The sequence below is a fragment of the Coregonus lavaretus genome, assembly GCF_964263955.1.
Source record: "Coregonus lavaretus genome assembly, chromosome: 29".
NCBI lineage: Eukaryota > Metazoa > Chordata > Actinopteri > Salmoniformes > Salmonidae > Coregonus > Coregonus lavaretus.
Window position 1 is genome coordinate 22690206 of NC_140016.1, and position 11893 is coordinate 22702098.

The 11893-nt window shown below is 41.3% G+C and overlaps 1 protein-coding gene across 3 annotated transcripts; it reads left to right on the forward strand.

The window, feature by feature from the left end:
* Window positions 1–2346: 2346 nt before the first annotated feature.
* Window positions 2347–11438, forward strand: LOC311105221 (protein YIF1A-like). Of its 3 annotated transcripts, none has more exons than XM_084147292.1 (9): window positions 2347–2370; window positions 2787–2829; window positions 7153–7397; window positions 8410–8514; window positions 8997–9075; window positions 9194–9251; window positions 9427–9582; window positions 10431–10524; window positions 10647–11438. In XM_084147292.1, the coding sequence occupies exons 2-9, from the start codon at window positions 2796–2798 to the stop codon at window positions 10803–10805; spliced, it is 930 nt and encodes a 309-aa protein (XP_084003418.1). In that variant the 5' UTR covers window positions 2347–2370; window positions 2787–2795; the 3' UTR covers window positions 10806–11438. The 3 variants fall into 3 exon arrangements, with proteins under 3 accessions (XP_084003418.1, XP_084003417.1, XP_084003419.1); XM_084147291.1 differs by having other exon boundaries at window positions 2354–2416; XM_084147293.1 differs by lacking the exon at window positions 2347–2370 and adding an exon at window positions 2381–2412.
* Window positions 11439–11893: the final 455 nt, after the last annotated feature.

The following is an 11893-nucleotide window of genomic DNA, read 5'->3' on the forward strand; positions in this document are numbered from 1 at the left end:
GTCGGAATGATTCCAATTAACACCCTAAATAGCGCTGTAACAGTAATCCAAATGCAATCTATATGTATATGCACTGAGTGTACAAAACATTACGAACACCTGCTCTTTCCATGACAGACTGACCAGGTGAATCCAGGTGAAAGCTATGATCCCTTATTGATGTCACCTGTTAAATCCACTTCAATCAGTGTAGATGAAGGGGATGAGACAGGTTAAAGAAGGATTTTTAAGTCTTGAGACAATTGAGACATGGATTGTGTATGTGTGCCATTGAGAGGGTGAACAGGCAAGACAAAATATTCAAGTGCCTTTGAACGGGTTATGGTAGTAGGTGCCAGGCGCAACGATTTGTTTCAAAAACTGCAACGCTGCTGGGTTTTTCACGCTCAACAGTTTCCCGTGTATTTCAAGAATGGTCCACCACCCAAAGGACATCCAGCCAACTTGACACAACTGTGGGAAGCATTGGAGTCAACATGGGCCAGCATGGGGGGGTACACATATTTTGCAGATGTTATTGCAGGTGCAGCAAAATGCTTATGTTTCTAGCTCCAACAGTGCAGTAATACCTAACAATAGAAAACAATACACACAAATTCAAAAAAGAAAAATAAAGGAATTAAGAAATATCAGAACGAGCAATGTCAGAGTCCGGAATATAAATATATCACAGGAGGCTGCTGAGAGGAGGATGGCTCATAATAATGGCCGGAACGGAGCGAATGGAATGGCATCTAACACATGGAAACCACGTGTTTGATGTATTTGATACCAGTCCACTAATTACGCTCCTGCCATTACCACAAGCCCGTCCTCCCCAATTAAGGTGTCACCAACCTCCTTTGACATATATAAATATATGTATATGATGGTGTGTTTGGACAGTATATGAATAGAAAAGTTGTGTACAGCAGTAGTTATATAGAATGAGCCTTGATTAGAATATGAAGTGGGTAAAAGTATGTAAACATGATTAAAGTCACTTGTGTTCAATGACCATGTACATAGGGCAGCAGTCTCTAAGGTGCAGGGTAGAGTACCAGGTGGTAGCAGGCTAGTAACAGTGACTAAGTTCAGGGCAGGATACTGGGCGGAGGCTGGCAAGTGGTGGTGACTATTTAACAGTCTGATGGCCTGGAGATATAAGATGTTTTTCAGTCTCTCTGTCCCAGCTCTGATGCACCTGTACTGTCCGCCTTCTAGATCAGGGTTTCCCAAAGCCGGTCCTAGGGACCACAAAGGGTGCATGTTTTAGTTTTTGCCCTGGCACTACACAGCTGATTCAAATAAAGCTTGAGGATGAGTTGGTTATTTGAATCAGCTGTGTAGTGCTAGGCCAAAAACCAAAAAGTGCACCCAGGAGGGACCCCAGGACCGAGTTTGGTAAACCCTGTTCTAGATGGTAGCAGGGTGAACAGGCCGTGGCTCAGGTGGCTGATGTCCCTCTTGTAAAACCGGGTGCTATAGATGTCCTGGAGGGCAGGTAGTGTGCCCCTGGTGATGCATTGGACTACCGCACCACTCTCTGGAGAACCCTGCAGTTACGGACTGTGCAATTGCCGTACCAGGCGGTGATACAGCCCGAAAGGATGCTCTCAATGGTACATCTGTAGAAGTTTGTGAGGGTCTTAGGGGCCAAGACACATTTCTTAAGCCTCCTGAGGTTGAAGAGGCGCTGTTGCACCTTCTTCACCACAGTGTTGGTGTGGTGAGACCATTTCAGGTCCTCAGTGATGTCAGTCTTTGTGAATCATGAAACGTTTGTTACATATTCAGCAGTTCCTTCGACCTAGGCTTGAGGTGTATTCATTACGCCAAATCTGTTGATAAACGTTTCGTCTGTTGCAAAATCTGCTTCAAAACGTTTTGGCACAAACCGTTAACTCCAAATGGAAATCCTTGCTGTTCTTAAACAAGTACAACTATTTTTTCACATTTACAATTAGTCACCCTGAGTCACTGTTTCAGAAGACAACATGGGCTACCTTCTATAAAACTATAGTTAGCCAAACTCTAGATGCCAATCCACCTCCTTATCCAAAGAACAGCAAGGATTTCCGTTTGAAGTAAACACTTTTTGTAGCAAAATTTTGCAACAGACGAAACGTTTTGCAACAGAATTAGCGTAATGAATACACCCTGAATCAGCGTAATGAATACACCCCAGGCCTAGGTTGAAGGGGCTGATGAATATGTAATTCACGTTTAATCAGTTTCATAATGTACTGTCTTTGGTTTAATGATTAACGAAGACTGATATCCCGGAAAACCAATCAGTGCACAGGCTGAATCTTTATTTGGACCAATAGAAGTATTTTGCTTATCCTCGCTGCCACGCAAGCACAGAGAAGACGACCAATAATAGCTAAGGTAAAGTACAAGAGGCAGGTTCTAGGAAGCACCATAGTACACGTAGGTAGGTGTAACGTTTGGCTTTTTAAATAGTGAATATTGTATTTCATGAGTATGTCAGTTATTTTTTAACAGTCTGGTACATTGAAATATGTTATTCTGCTTTAATTAACTGTCAATTGTGTTCACACAGAAATGGTGGCAAAAGCTAACCAGCTCTTCAGTTAGCATTCGCTAGCTAGCCCCAGACTAGCAGCCAAGCAAGAGTAACGTTAACGACGAAAACTTCTAACTAACGTTAGCTAGCTAACGTACTACTAGCCAACATTGAAACATAGCTAGCTAACTAACTTATGGATGTGAAGATCTAGCAACGTATAAAATTGCGTGGCAGCACGTTATCAAACCCAAACATTGTTTCTATTTTTAAACAGGTGTTTACAATGGACCTTCCACATCATGGCTACCGAGCAAGTGGTAAGTAGCTAGCTACAGGTTATCTGCTACAGCTAACTAATAATGTAGCTCGCTAGAGTTAGGTAACGCCTCGATCATACCGACGGTATCATTGCATTTTGGTACACCAGAAGTACATTCATTTCCAATGGAACGCTGCGTTTGCCTTGCAGCATTGCGTTGCAATACGTTCTGTGTGGTGCACACGTTGGATTTATCGAATGTATGCGTCAAACTGTATGAGTAGACGGCTTGACAGAAATGGTAGCAGAAAGTGAATGTTAAACTTTTGTTGCACACAACCAGATGATGCTGCATACTATTTTGTTCAAACACTATCGGTGTGATCAAGGCGTGAGGCTTTCATTGCATCCTGCATGGCATGGATATTGTTCGTAGCTACAGGTTGCATACTCATATTGTCACGCATAATTGCCTTAGGACTGTTATGTATTGTCATACTTCACCCTAGCCCATTCATAGACACTAACTGAATCAGAATCTGTGCGTTACATGCTGACTAGACTGGGCACGCGCATGTTGATTTTGTTCATCCACCCCAGACAATATCAGGAAACGCAGGTTGAAATATCAAAACGAACTCTGAACCAACCAGTGGCGGCTCCTGAAAAAATTCTCAGGAGGGGCAATTTTTCTGATGATTTAGGTGACCTACACACATTTTTAAAAAGATATGTCCAGCAACAACATGAAGACAGGGGCAGCATATAAGTCAATACCAGAAGCATTTATTGACTGATCACAAAAGTGTTGGCTTACAAAAGCAAAATAAGTTATCACAGTAAAAATAATCAAGGGTGTTCTTTCACATTCCTCAACACTGCATAAACAATATGTATGGCTTTGTAAAAATGAACAACCATATTCTGGCCAATTGTATAGATTTGTAAATATGAACAACCATATTCTGGCCAATTGTATAGATTTGTAAAAATGAACATGAACAGATTTTTTATTTTTTTGAATGGCAGTACCTTTCAAACATGTCTGCTTGCAGTAAGGTAGCACTCACAAGGTGGCCAGAGAAAGATAACCTTTCTTTGGTGTGATCCAGGATGGTGTTGCAGACCTCTTCAGACAGCCTCTGCTTCTCCTCTTCTCTCAAAGCTGTTCTGGGTCTTTTGGCTCCTGTTGCTTCTTGCAGCTGCTGTTGAGAGGAGTCCCTGAAGGCAAACAGACCAATGTGTTTGTTGGCTTTGTACAGTATTGTTGTCTATGTGATGCACAGGTATATGCAATGTATCCATGTATAGTACAAATACTTCAGTTCCACTTAAAATGGGCAGGGATGCATAAAGTCTTTAGTGTTTAAGTTAGCCTTTGTGTCTCACATAGCCTGGATGTTCAGCACAGTATACAGTGGTGCTCATAAGCTTATGATCCCATGCTAAAGTTGACTAAAAAGAGGAATAAAAAAGAAAAGAAAATTGGTGTCCTTAAAGGTTGGATTTTCCAACTTTTTTAATTAAGTCATTAAGATCAATTTCCAAAAGATGATTTTTTTATTCCTCTTTTTAGTCAGCTTTAGAATGTGTTCATACACTTATGAGCACCACTGTACAGTACACATAGTATATAAAATAAGATAGATTACACCACTGGCCATATATAATGACAATAATGTAATTTCAAACACAAATGCAGTCTCCTTTCATGCATACATTTTCAAATAAAGCTCTGCTTTGAGAAAGATCGAATGATATTGTTTAATCTTTATCTTACCTTATGGCCTGCACACTGCTTGCGAAGCTGTCGAGGGCACGTTTGATAAAGACAGCATCGATGTCCTTATTCTGTAGCTTCTGGTACGGTGGGCTGGTCAAATGAACCCAATGAACCCGTCCGGATGGCTTCAAAACATTCTATGAGGTCGTCTCGATTCTCGTAGACAGTGTTCACGACTCTGCTGTTGCTAACCTCATCGTTGTGGCGGCGGACAGCTAGCCTGTATCCCTCATCCAGTTGAGTGGCAATATTCACTCTCACCAAAGCAGACAATCTCAAACAGCTATCAATGTGGGTCTTTGACAGCTCATTTTTCTTAATCTTTTCTGAAAGATGGTGCATGTCGGTTACACCAGTCGCTGTCCAAGCGTTGCTGTCTGCCGTTCATGGTTACGTTACGTTACGTATGACGAAAGCGCGTAAGTGCAAGCCCTCAGACACCCATAGAGAATGTATTGAAAGCTCAGAAATTTGAAAAAAAAATATTTTACATTAGAGGCTATGAGAGACTTCTGGGCGATTTTCAACCTGACTGAAATCGCCCCAAAACGGGCGGGGACATTTGAAGCACGACTTTAGCCTGATTGGACATTTAGTGGCTGGCAGATCAGACGTGAACACTGAACTACTGTTGCCATGATATAATTGATTAGAAAAAAAATCCCTTCCTTTTCCCGTTTGGCAGTGCGTCGCCCATATCGCCCTATTGAACACACCGCCCATGGAACCAACTATATTAATTTGGGGACAGCCCGAAACGCATGAAATATTAATGGCAATATAGCTAGCTAGCTTGTTGTTGCTAGCGAATTTGTCCTGGGATATAAACATTGGGTTGTTATTTTACCTGAAATGCACAACGTCCTCTACTCCAACAATTAGTCCACATATAAAAGGGTAAACCTAGTTCGTTTCTAGTCATCTCTCCTCCTTCAGTCTTCTTCTTTGGACTTTATATGGCGGTTGACAAACAACTTTAAGGCGCATTACCACCACCGACTGGCGTGTGGAGCTCAGTTCCTCTTTCAATCACACACGTGGGTATATGATCCTAAAAACCGATGGGAGAGGTGGGACTTGCAGCACGTCAAAGTTATATTTTAGCGCCTGGCTACGCAGATGCACGCGGGCAGTTTGGATGAAATTATTGAATAACATGTATGTGTACATTTATTTTGCAACGCTCGTGCACGTAACGCGAGCGGTGTGGTCAGCATGTTAGACCTCTAACGCACAGAAGGCTCCGACTCAAACTCCCATTCACCAATTCTGCAAGCGTTATAATGTCAAAATACGTTCGTTCATAACCAAATATGGAGTTTCGCTGAGTAACTATCTTAATTTACTCCTGTTACGGCCGATATGTATTTCCAAAAAAGTTCAAAATTATAATGTACATTATAAAGCTTGCAGAGCTGGTGAATGGGAGTTTGAATCTGAGCTTTCTGGGCGTTAGAGGTCGCTAATGCACAGATACTGGTTCAGACGTTCATTTTTTAGCGCCTATTGACGATAGTATATTCTGGTCTGGGGATAACTGCGTTGCTGAAAATTAGCTTGCAAAAAAACAGAATACTCCGCCAGAAGCCAGAAGTTAAATAAAATTCAATATCAACTTACTCTGTCAATTGTCCTTATGCAGGGGCCAATTTGAGAAAACCCCCCATCTAATGGAACTTATAATTAAACAGAATTTCCAAACGTGGGTCTATTGTAGACCCATGCAGTTCCTCAGCAAGGTCAGTTCCTCTCTGCTTACCTCATGTCAAAATAAAAGTCCCCCACAAGGTCTTGTTTTTTTTTAGGTCAGATATGACACACGTTGACATGAGATAAGCGGAGAGGAAGTTGGTCTACAACAGACCTATGTTTGGAACGGCTGTTTAATTTATGTTCTATTAGATGTTTTTTCATAATTTACCCCCTACATAAGGACTAACCCTACGGACAATTGACAGTTAGTTGAAATTGAATTTCATTTCACTTATGGCTTCCGGCGGACTATTCGGTTTGTTTGCAAGTTAATTTCTAGCAACACTAGTGTGTAAATACGAGCGTTGCTAAAAGCAGCTAGCTGGGGGAGTTTTGTTAAGAGCCCCGACGCTTGCTCTAAACATTAAAGCACATTGCTTGCGATACGGTTTTGGAAACATAAGGAACGTATCTTTCATATCAGCAAGGAAATAATAAACAATAAAAAAATTGTTAAATTACTACACACCTTTTTTAAAAGGGTTAGGGTTCCCACATGGCCATATTTCCATATTACAGCGCTTGTTTACGGAAAACAAATGGGAGACAGTCGACTCCCCATCTATTGAGAATCGATTCATGTTTAGAGTTTTTGGCTGCCAGAGCCAAGGTCCTTGGACTATAAGGAGTAACGTTAGGCTCCTTTAGTCCATTATTGGGCTAGCTCCACCCCTGCCTTAAATAGAACTTTCCTTATTACAATTATGTATAGAAAGTCATTTTTCACATCACATTTATTATCAATACAACATTTCTGATATGACATCATACAATACTACACTCTTACACACTACCCCACTCTTACACACTACCCAATTATCCTCATCCCCATTTGTCCCTCTGTAGCAAAGCCAAGAGCTCGTGCAGCTCCACCCGCCGGGGACCCTCTCCTCTTTGAAGATACCAGTTCGGCAGCGCCACCAATGAACAATCAGGGTTACTACACCCCTGGGTACAACATGGGAGGGGCTCCAGCTGGAGGGCCAGGGGGTGCTGGGGTCAACAACCTGTTTGCTGACCCAATGGCCAGTGCAGCCATGATATATGGCTCTTCCCTGGCCAACCATGGAAAGGATATTGTCAACAAGGAGGTGAGAAAATCACACTACAGACTGGTCTCATTGTCATTAGGGTGATGGCTACGTTCCAACAAATGAAGAGTTAAATAGACTAGAGTTGCTGCTGGTGTATTGCTTATGTCTGTGGATCCTTTCAGATCCACTCGGGCATGGGATGAGGTTTTATTAATGGCCTTCAGCCAGATAGGATGGTCAGTGTAAAGCCGTGCATGAGGTAGCCACATGAGCTATAGAGCTGGTATGCATCTGTTACTTGGCTCAGTTTGTGGCTGATGGCGCCTACTGTTGACCTCTTCCATAGTTTGTTCCTTAGAAGCATTGTGACACAATGCTCTGTCGGGCTCTTGAGGCTGGATGAGACTTAGCCCATTTTGAAGACGACAGTGGAACCCTTGTCTAGCTGTATAACATTTACCCACTTTGCGAGTTATTTGGCGACGCTTTACCGATGTCCAAGCCTTTATCTGTAATCGGTAGACGATTCTGATTAGGAAATTGTGGTCTGCATCGCTGAGCAGTGCCCAGTAAATAATTAAATCCAATTGTTGGATGCTACCACCCCCTCCAAATCAAAACCAAACATGGATTCCATGTTGTGTTCTTGCTTTGCGCCGACACCTGTCTGTTTCACGCCTGTTTGTCCTAGCTAATCAGCCTCGCAGACAGGAAACAGACGAAGTAGAATGGAGCATGTATGGGCAAACATTGACATCCATGTTTTGATTTGGAAGGGGGTGGTAGCATCTAACAATTTGATTTAAGTCTATCTTGGGCACTGCTCAGCGACGCAAACAACGATTTCCTAATCAGAACCGTCTACTGGTTACGGATTAAGGACGTGGGAGAAGTGTCGCATCAAACAAGCATAGGCACTGGTCGGCAAATAACCTGCAAGGTGGGTGTATGTTATACTGAGATTCAATCTCTGTCTAGTACCACTGGGCTAGATGAGACTGTGCCAACCATCTTTGATTCCGCTTATCATCATGACAGTTAGAAATTCACCTGTACAATCTCTCTTCAGATCAGCAGGTATGTGTCTGTGAACAAGCTGAAGTATTTCTTTGCCGTCGACAGCAAATATGTAATGAAGAAACTTCTGCTCCTCATGTTCCCATACACACACCAGGTAATCAAGTCATTTTATTACACCAAACACACCATGTCACGTTTTTGCACATTATGTTTTACAAAGTATGATCCTCATCAGCACTGTAGCACACACTGGTGTGTCAAGGTCATGAAGACAGTCTTGGCATTCCTCCTTCGTCTCGTCTCATGTTCTCTTGTACATATCAGATAGTCGGGCCTCCAAACAAGATAATCACTCTTTAATCACCCTGCTAGCATGTGTGTGTTTTGATGTTGTCGTCACACAGAAGGTGAATGTTTTCTCTAATGTTGCAGGTGTAAAAAGGACAGATGCATTTGTGTTTCAGCAATGTTTATATTAACAAGCATGATACGTTTCCACAAATTACCCTACTCAGATTAGGATAAATTGTTACAGACATTCTGTGACCTGCTAAATGTTAGGTCCAGTAAGAACTATATGTTTGTGCTTCTCTATGATGCTGTGTAAATCCATTTCACATGTTGTAATGTCAATAGGACTGGGAAGTTCGTTACCACAGAGACACTCCTCTCACACCCAGGCATGATGTGAATGCACCCGACCTTTACATACCTTGTAAGTACGTTATATTGAAACCGGTATATCAGTAAGATGTTTAATATGGAAGTGGCAATCTTTTGATTGGAATATACACAATGAATTTTGATTTGATTATTACTGTATTGTTTTTCAGCAATGGCTTTTATCACCTACATTTTGCTTGCTGGGATGGCCCTTGGCATTCAGAACAGGTTACTTCAACTACTATAATTTTTTTTTTTACAACTATACAAACATTGCCAAGCAAATATATTATTTCTGGAATGTTAGATACTGGGTCACTGAAATGAATACATTGTATTTGTTAATGAATCCACCAACTAATGTTCTCCCACCTTATCACCATTTTCTCTTCTTCAATGGAAGGTTCAGTCCAGAGGTCCTTGGTCTGTGTGCCAGCACTGCTTTGGTGTGGGTCGTCATAGAGGTCTTGGTCATGTTGCTGAGTCTCTACCTTCTCACTGTTCACTCTGACCTATCCACCTTTGACCTCATTGCCTACAGTGGATACAAATATGTGGGGTAAGGGCTCCATTAGATCTATAGCTAGGTTTCCATCCAATTGGCCATGGATTTTCATGTGAATATTCTAAAATCTGCATGTAGAATATATGTGAATTTTCCCACCAGTGGTGTGTTTCCACCAAACAAATTTGTTGCGGATTAAAATCAGTGCATGATAACGTAGTGCATACAACATGGACTTTTTCGCTGAAGTTTTCATGTACCGAATAAAAATCTAAAGTTAAGTGTTTCCATCACATTTTCAACCCTACTGATGATTTTGTCACAAATAGAAAACGTTGCCTACTCTGGTCTTACGTGCGCTCTAGCCAACAGCTGGCAGATACAGTGCGGGTAGGTTAGTCTACATAATGAGATTATTATGGATAAGAGCAAGAATATTTTTTGGGGTGAGCATCAAGCTCACTGTGCACTTTCACCATCATGTGAAGTTAATCGTAACTGGTTTCATCTGTAGCCTAATAAACTGCATGGTTTCCCGAGTCATAGTGGGAGGACCACACACCATATAATCGTGTGACTCCAAGTTTACTTCGATGTGATGGTTATTATATCAATATTTTGCATAAAGGCGTTTCCACTGCCATTTCTCATATAATTAGTTTTACAGACACAAAACGATCCTACCATGTCGAACGAACAAATTCTCTCTGCATTTATAAAATTGTACCGAAACAGCTGTCATTATTTTTTTTATATACGGTATGACTTCACTCACACTGTGGATGGAAACGTGGTTTGTTATCTATACTCTGTAAGGGATTTATTTTTTTACCTCACGTTGTTACATTTTGCTGACATTACTGTGATACCCCTGGATTTTTAAGGATGGTTCTTTGTTTTAGGATGATTTTCACAGTGCTGGGTGGTCTGCTGTTTGGCAGTGATGGGTACTTCGTGGCTCTCGCCTGGTCATCGTGTGCCCTTATGTTTTTCATTGTAAGTCCGAATTTTTCGTACCTTGTTATGCATGATAGTAAGCAAGTTGACATGGTTTAATTTGTTTTTATGTCTTTAAACTTTATGTCCAAGAGTAAACAGCATTTTTATCATGCCATCAGGTCCGCTCTCTCAAAATGAAGATTCTGTCGTCTCTCTCCCATGACTCCATGGGGGCTGGGGCGAGTGCCAAACCAAGACTTCGCCTGTACATCACCTTGGCCACCGCCGCCTTTCAGCCAATCATTATCTACTGGCTCACCTCACATCTGGTCAGGTGACCTGGTACGGGGTCTGATGCTGAGGTCCTTTGGTATTGAACTTTAAAAAAAACACATGTTGATGCTTCCTACAAACTTGGTTCTTGTGAGTGTCCGTGTTACCTGCCTTTCAGCTCATCTGCCAGAGAAAAGGGGATTATAGATATCGAGCTCTATCTTGTGTTAAGTTTTTTGGTTAAAGTTTTAAATGAACATTTATTTTTGACTTCTCTACAGTGTGAGACTTTAGTATGCAAGACACATTGATTGTCACAATGGAAGGATTTGATGTTTTCCCACCATGAGTGTTTTACATACTGTCCATTTTGGCCCCCTTATTTATAGAGAAAGAAGGGTTTTGTATTCATGAAATTGGAATATGGTTTTGAAAAAAGTTTCACACCACACTCCAGTTTTTCCTCTAAAGTTTCCTGTGTATGTTGTCCATTTGGGCTTACCAGAAATGTTGCAGTATGGTTAAATATAAAATGATTGAGCTACTCTGAGGATGTGCTACCAGTGCAGTCTTATCTTCCCCATTTATCCTTACCTGTTAAACCCTCTTATTATTGATCTAAACTTTATGGAGCATGAACAACAACCAGTGTTATGTTTTTTTGTAGAAAAATAAACATATTTAGCTTTGAATTTTAACCATGCCTCTGTCATTTTGTTAACAATGGAAAGTTTCAATGGAAAAATGTCTGTTCAGTTTGATCATCCTTGGCCTTAAATTTGGGAATGCTGTGACTGAGTCAAATCTGGAAAGTGGTTTGTCTACATGTGTTGGGAAAAGGAAAAGATTGAACTGTATCTTTAAGGCGGGAACGCGCCGGCGACGCGCAATCTGCAAAGCGTCCTTTTGGTTTCCAAGGGAACGCTAGAAAAGATAGAAGGCGAACGGGCAGGAATTCGACTTCGATTCTTCGAATGGAAATCAGACAATATTTTAAACTTTTGAATGGTATATTTTGCATAACTCGAGACTTACTAATATCCCCTGACAACTAATACGTTGCTTTATCGGTAAGCAATGCATTGTGTTTTTTATACTCTGAAGTATTTCTGTCAGCACCTGAGGGGGAATTTAACAAAAGACTGCTTGACTG

What these genes read in the sequence shown, in the direction of transcription:
- LOC311105221 (XM_084147292.1), top strand. Translation starts at nt 2,796, where the DNA reads ATGGACCTTCCACATCATGGCTACCGAGCAAGTG. An exon ending in TGTTCCCATACACACACCAG is followed by an intron (nt 8,515 to 8,996) that starts GTAATCAAGTCA and finishes TAATGTCAATAG; the next exon opens with GACTGGGAAGTTCGTTACCA. An exon ending in GTGCCCTTATGTTTTTCATT is followed by an intron (nt 10,525 to 10,646) that starts GTAAGTCCGAAT and finishes TCATGCCATCAG; the next exon opens with GTCCGCTCTCTCAAAATGAA.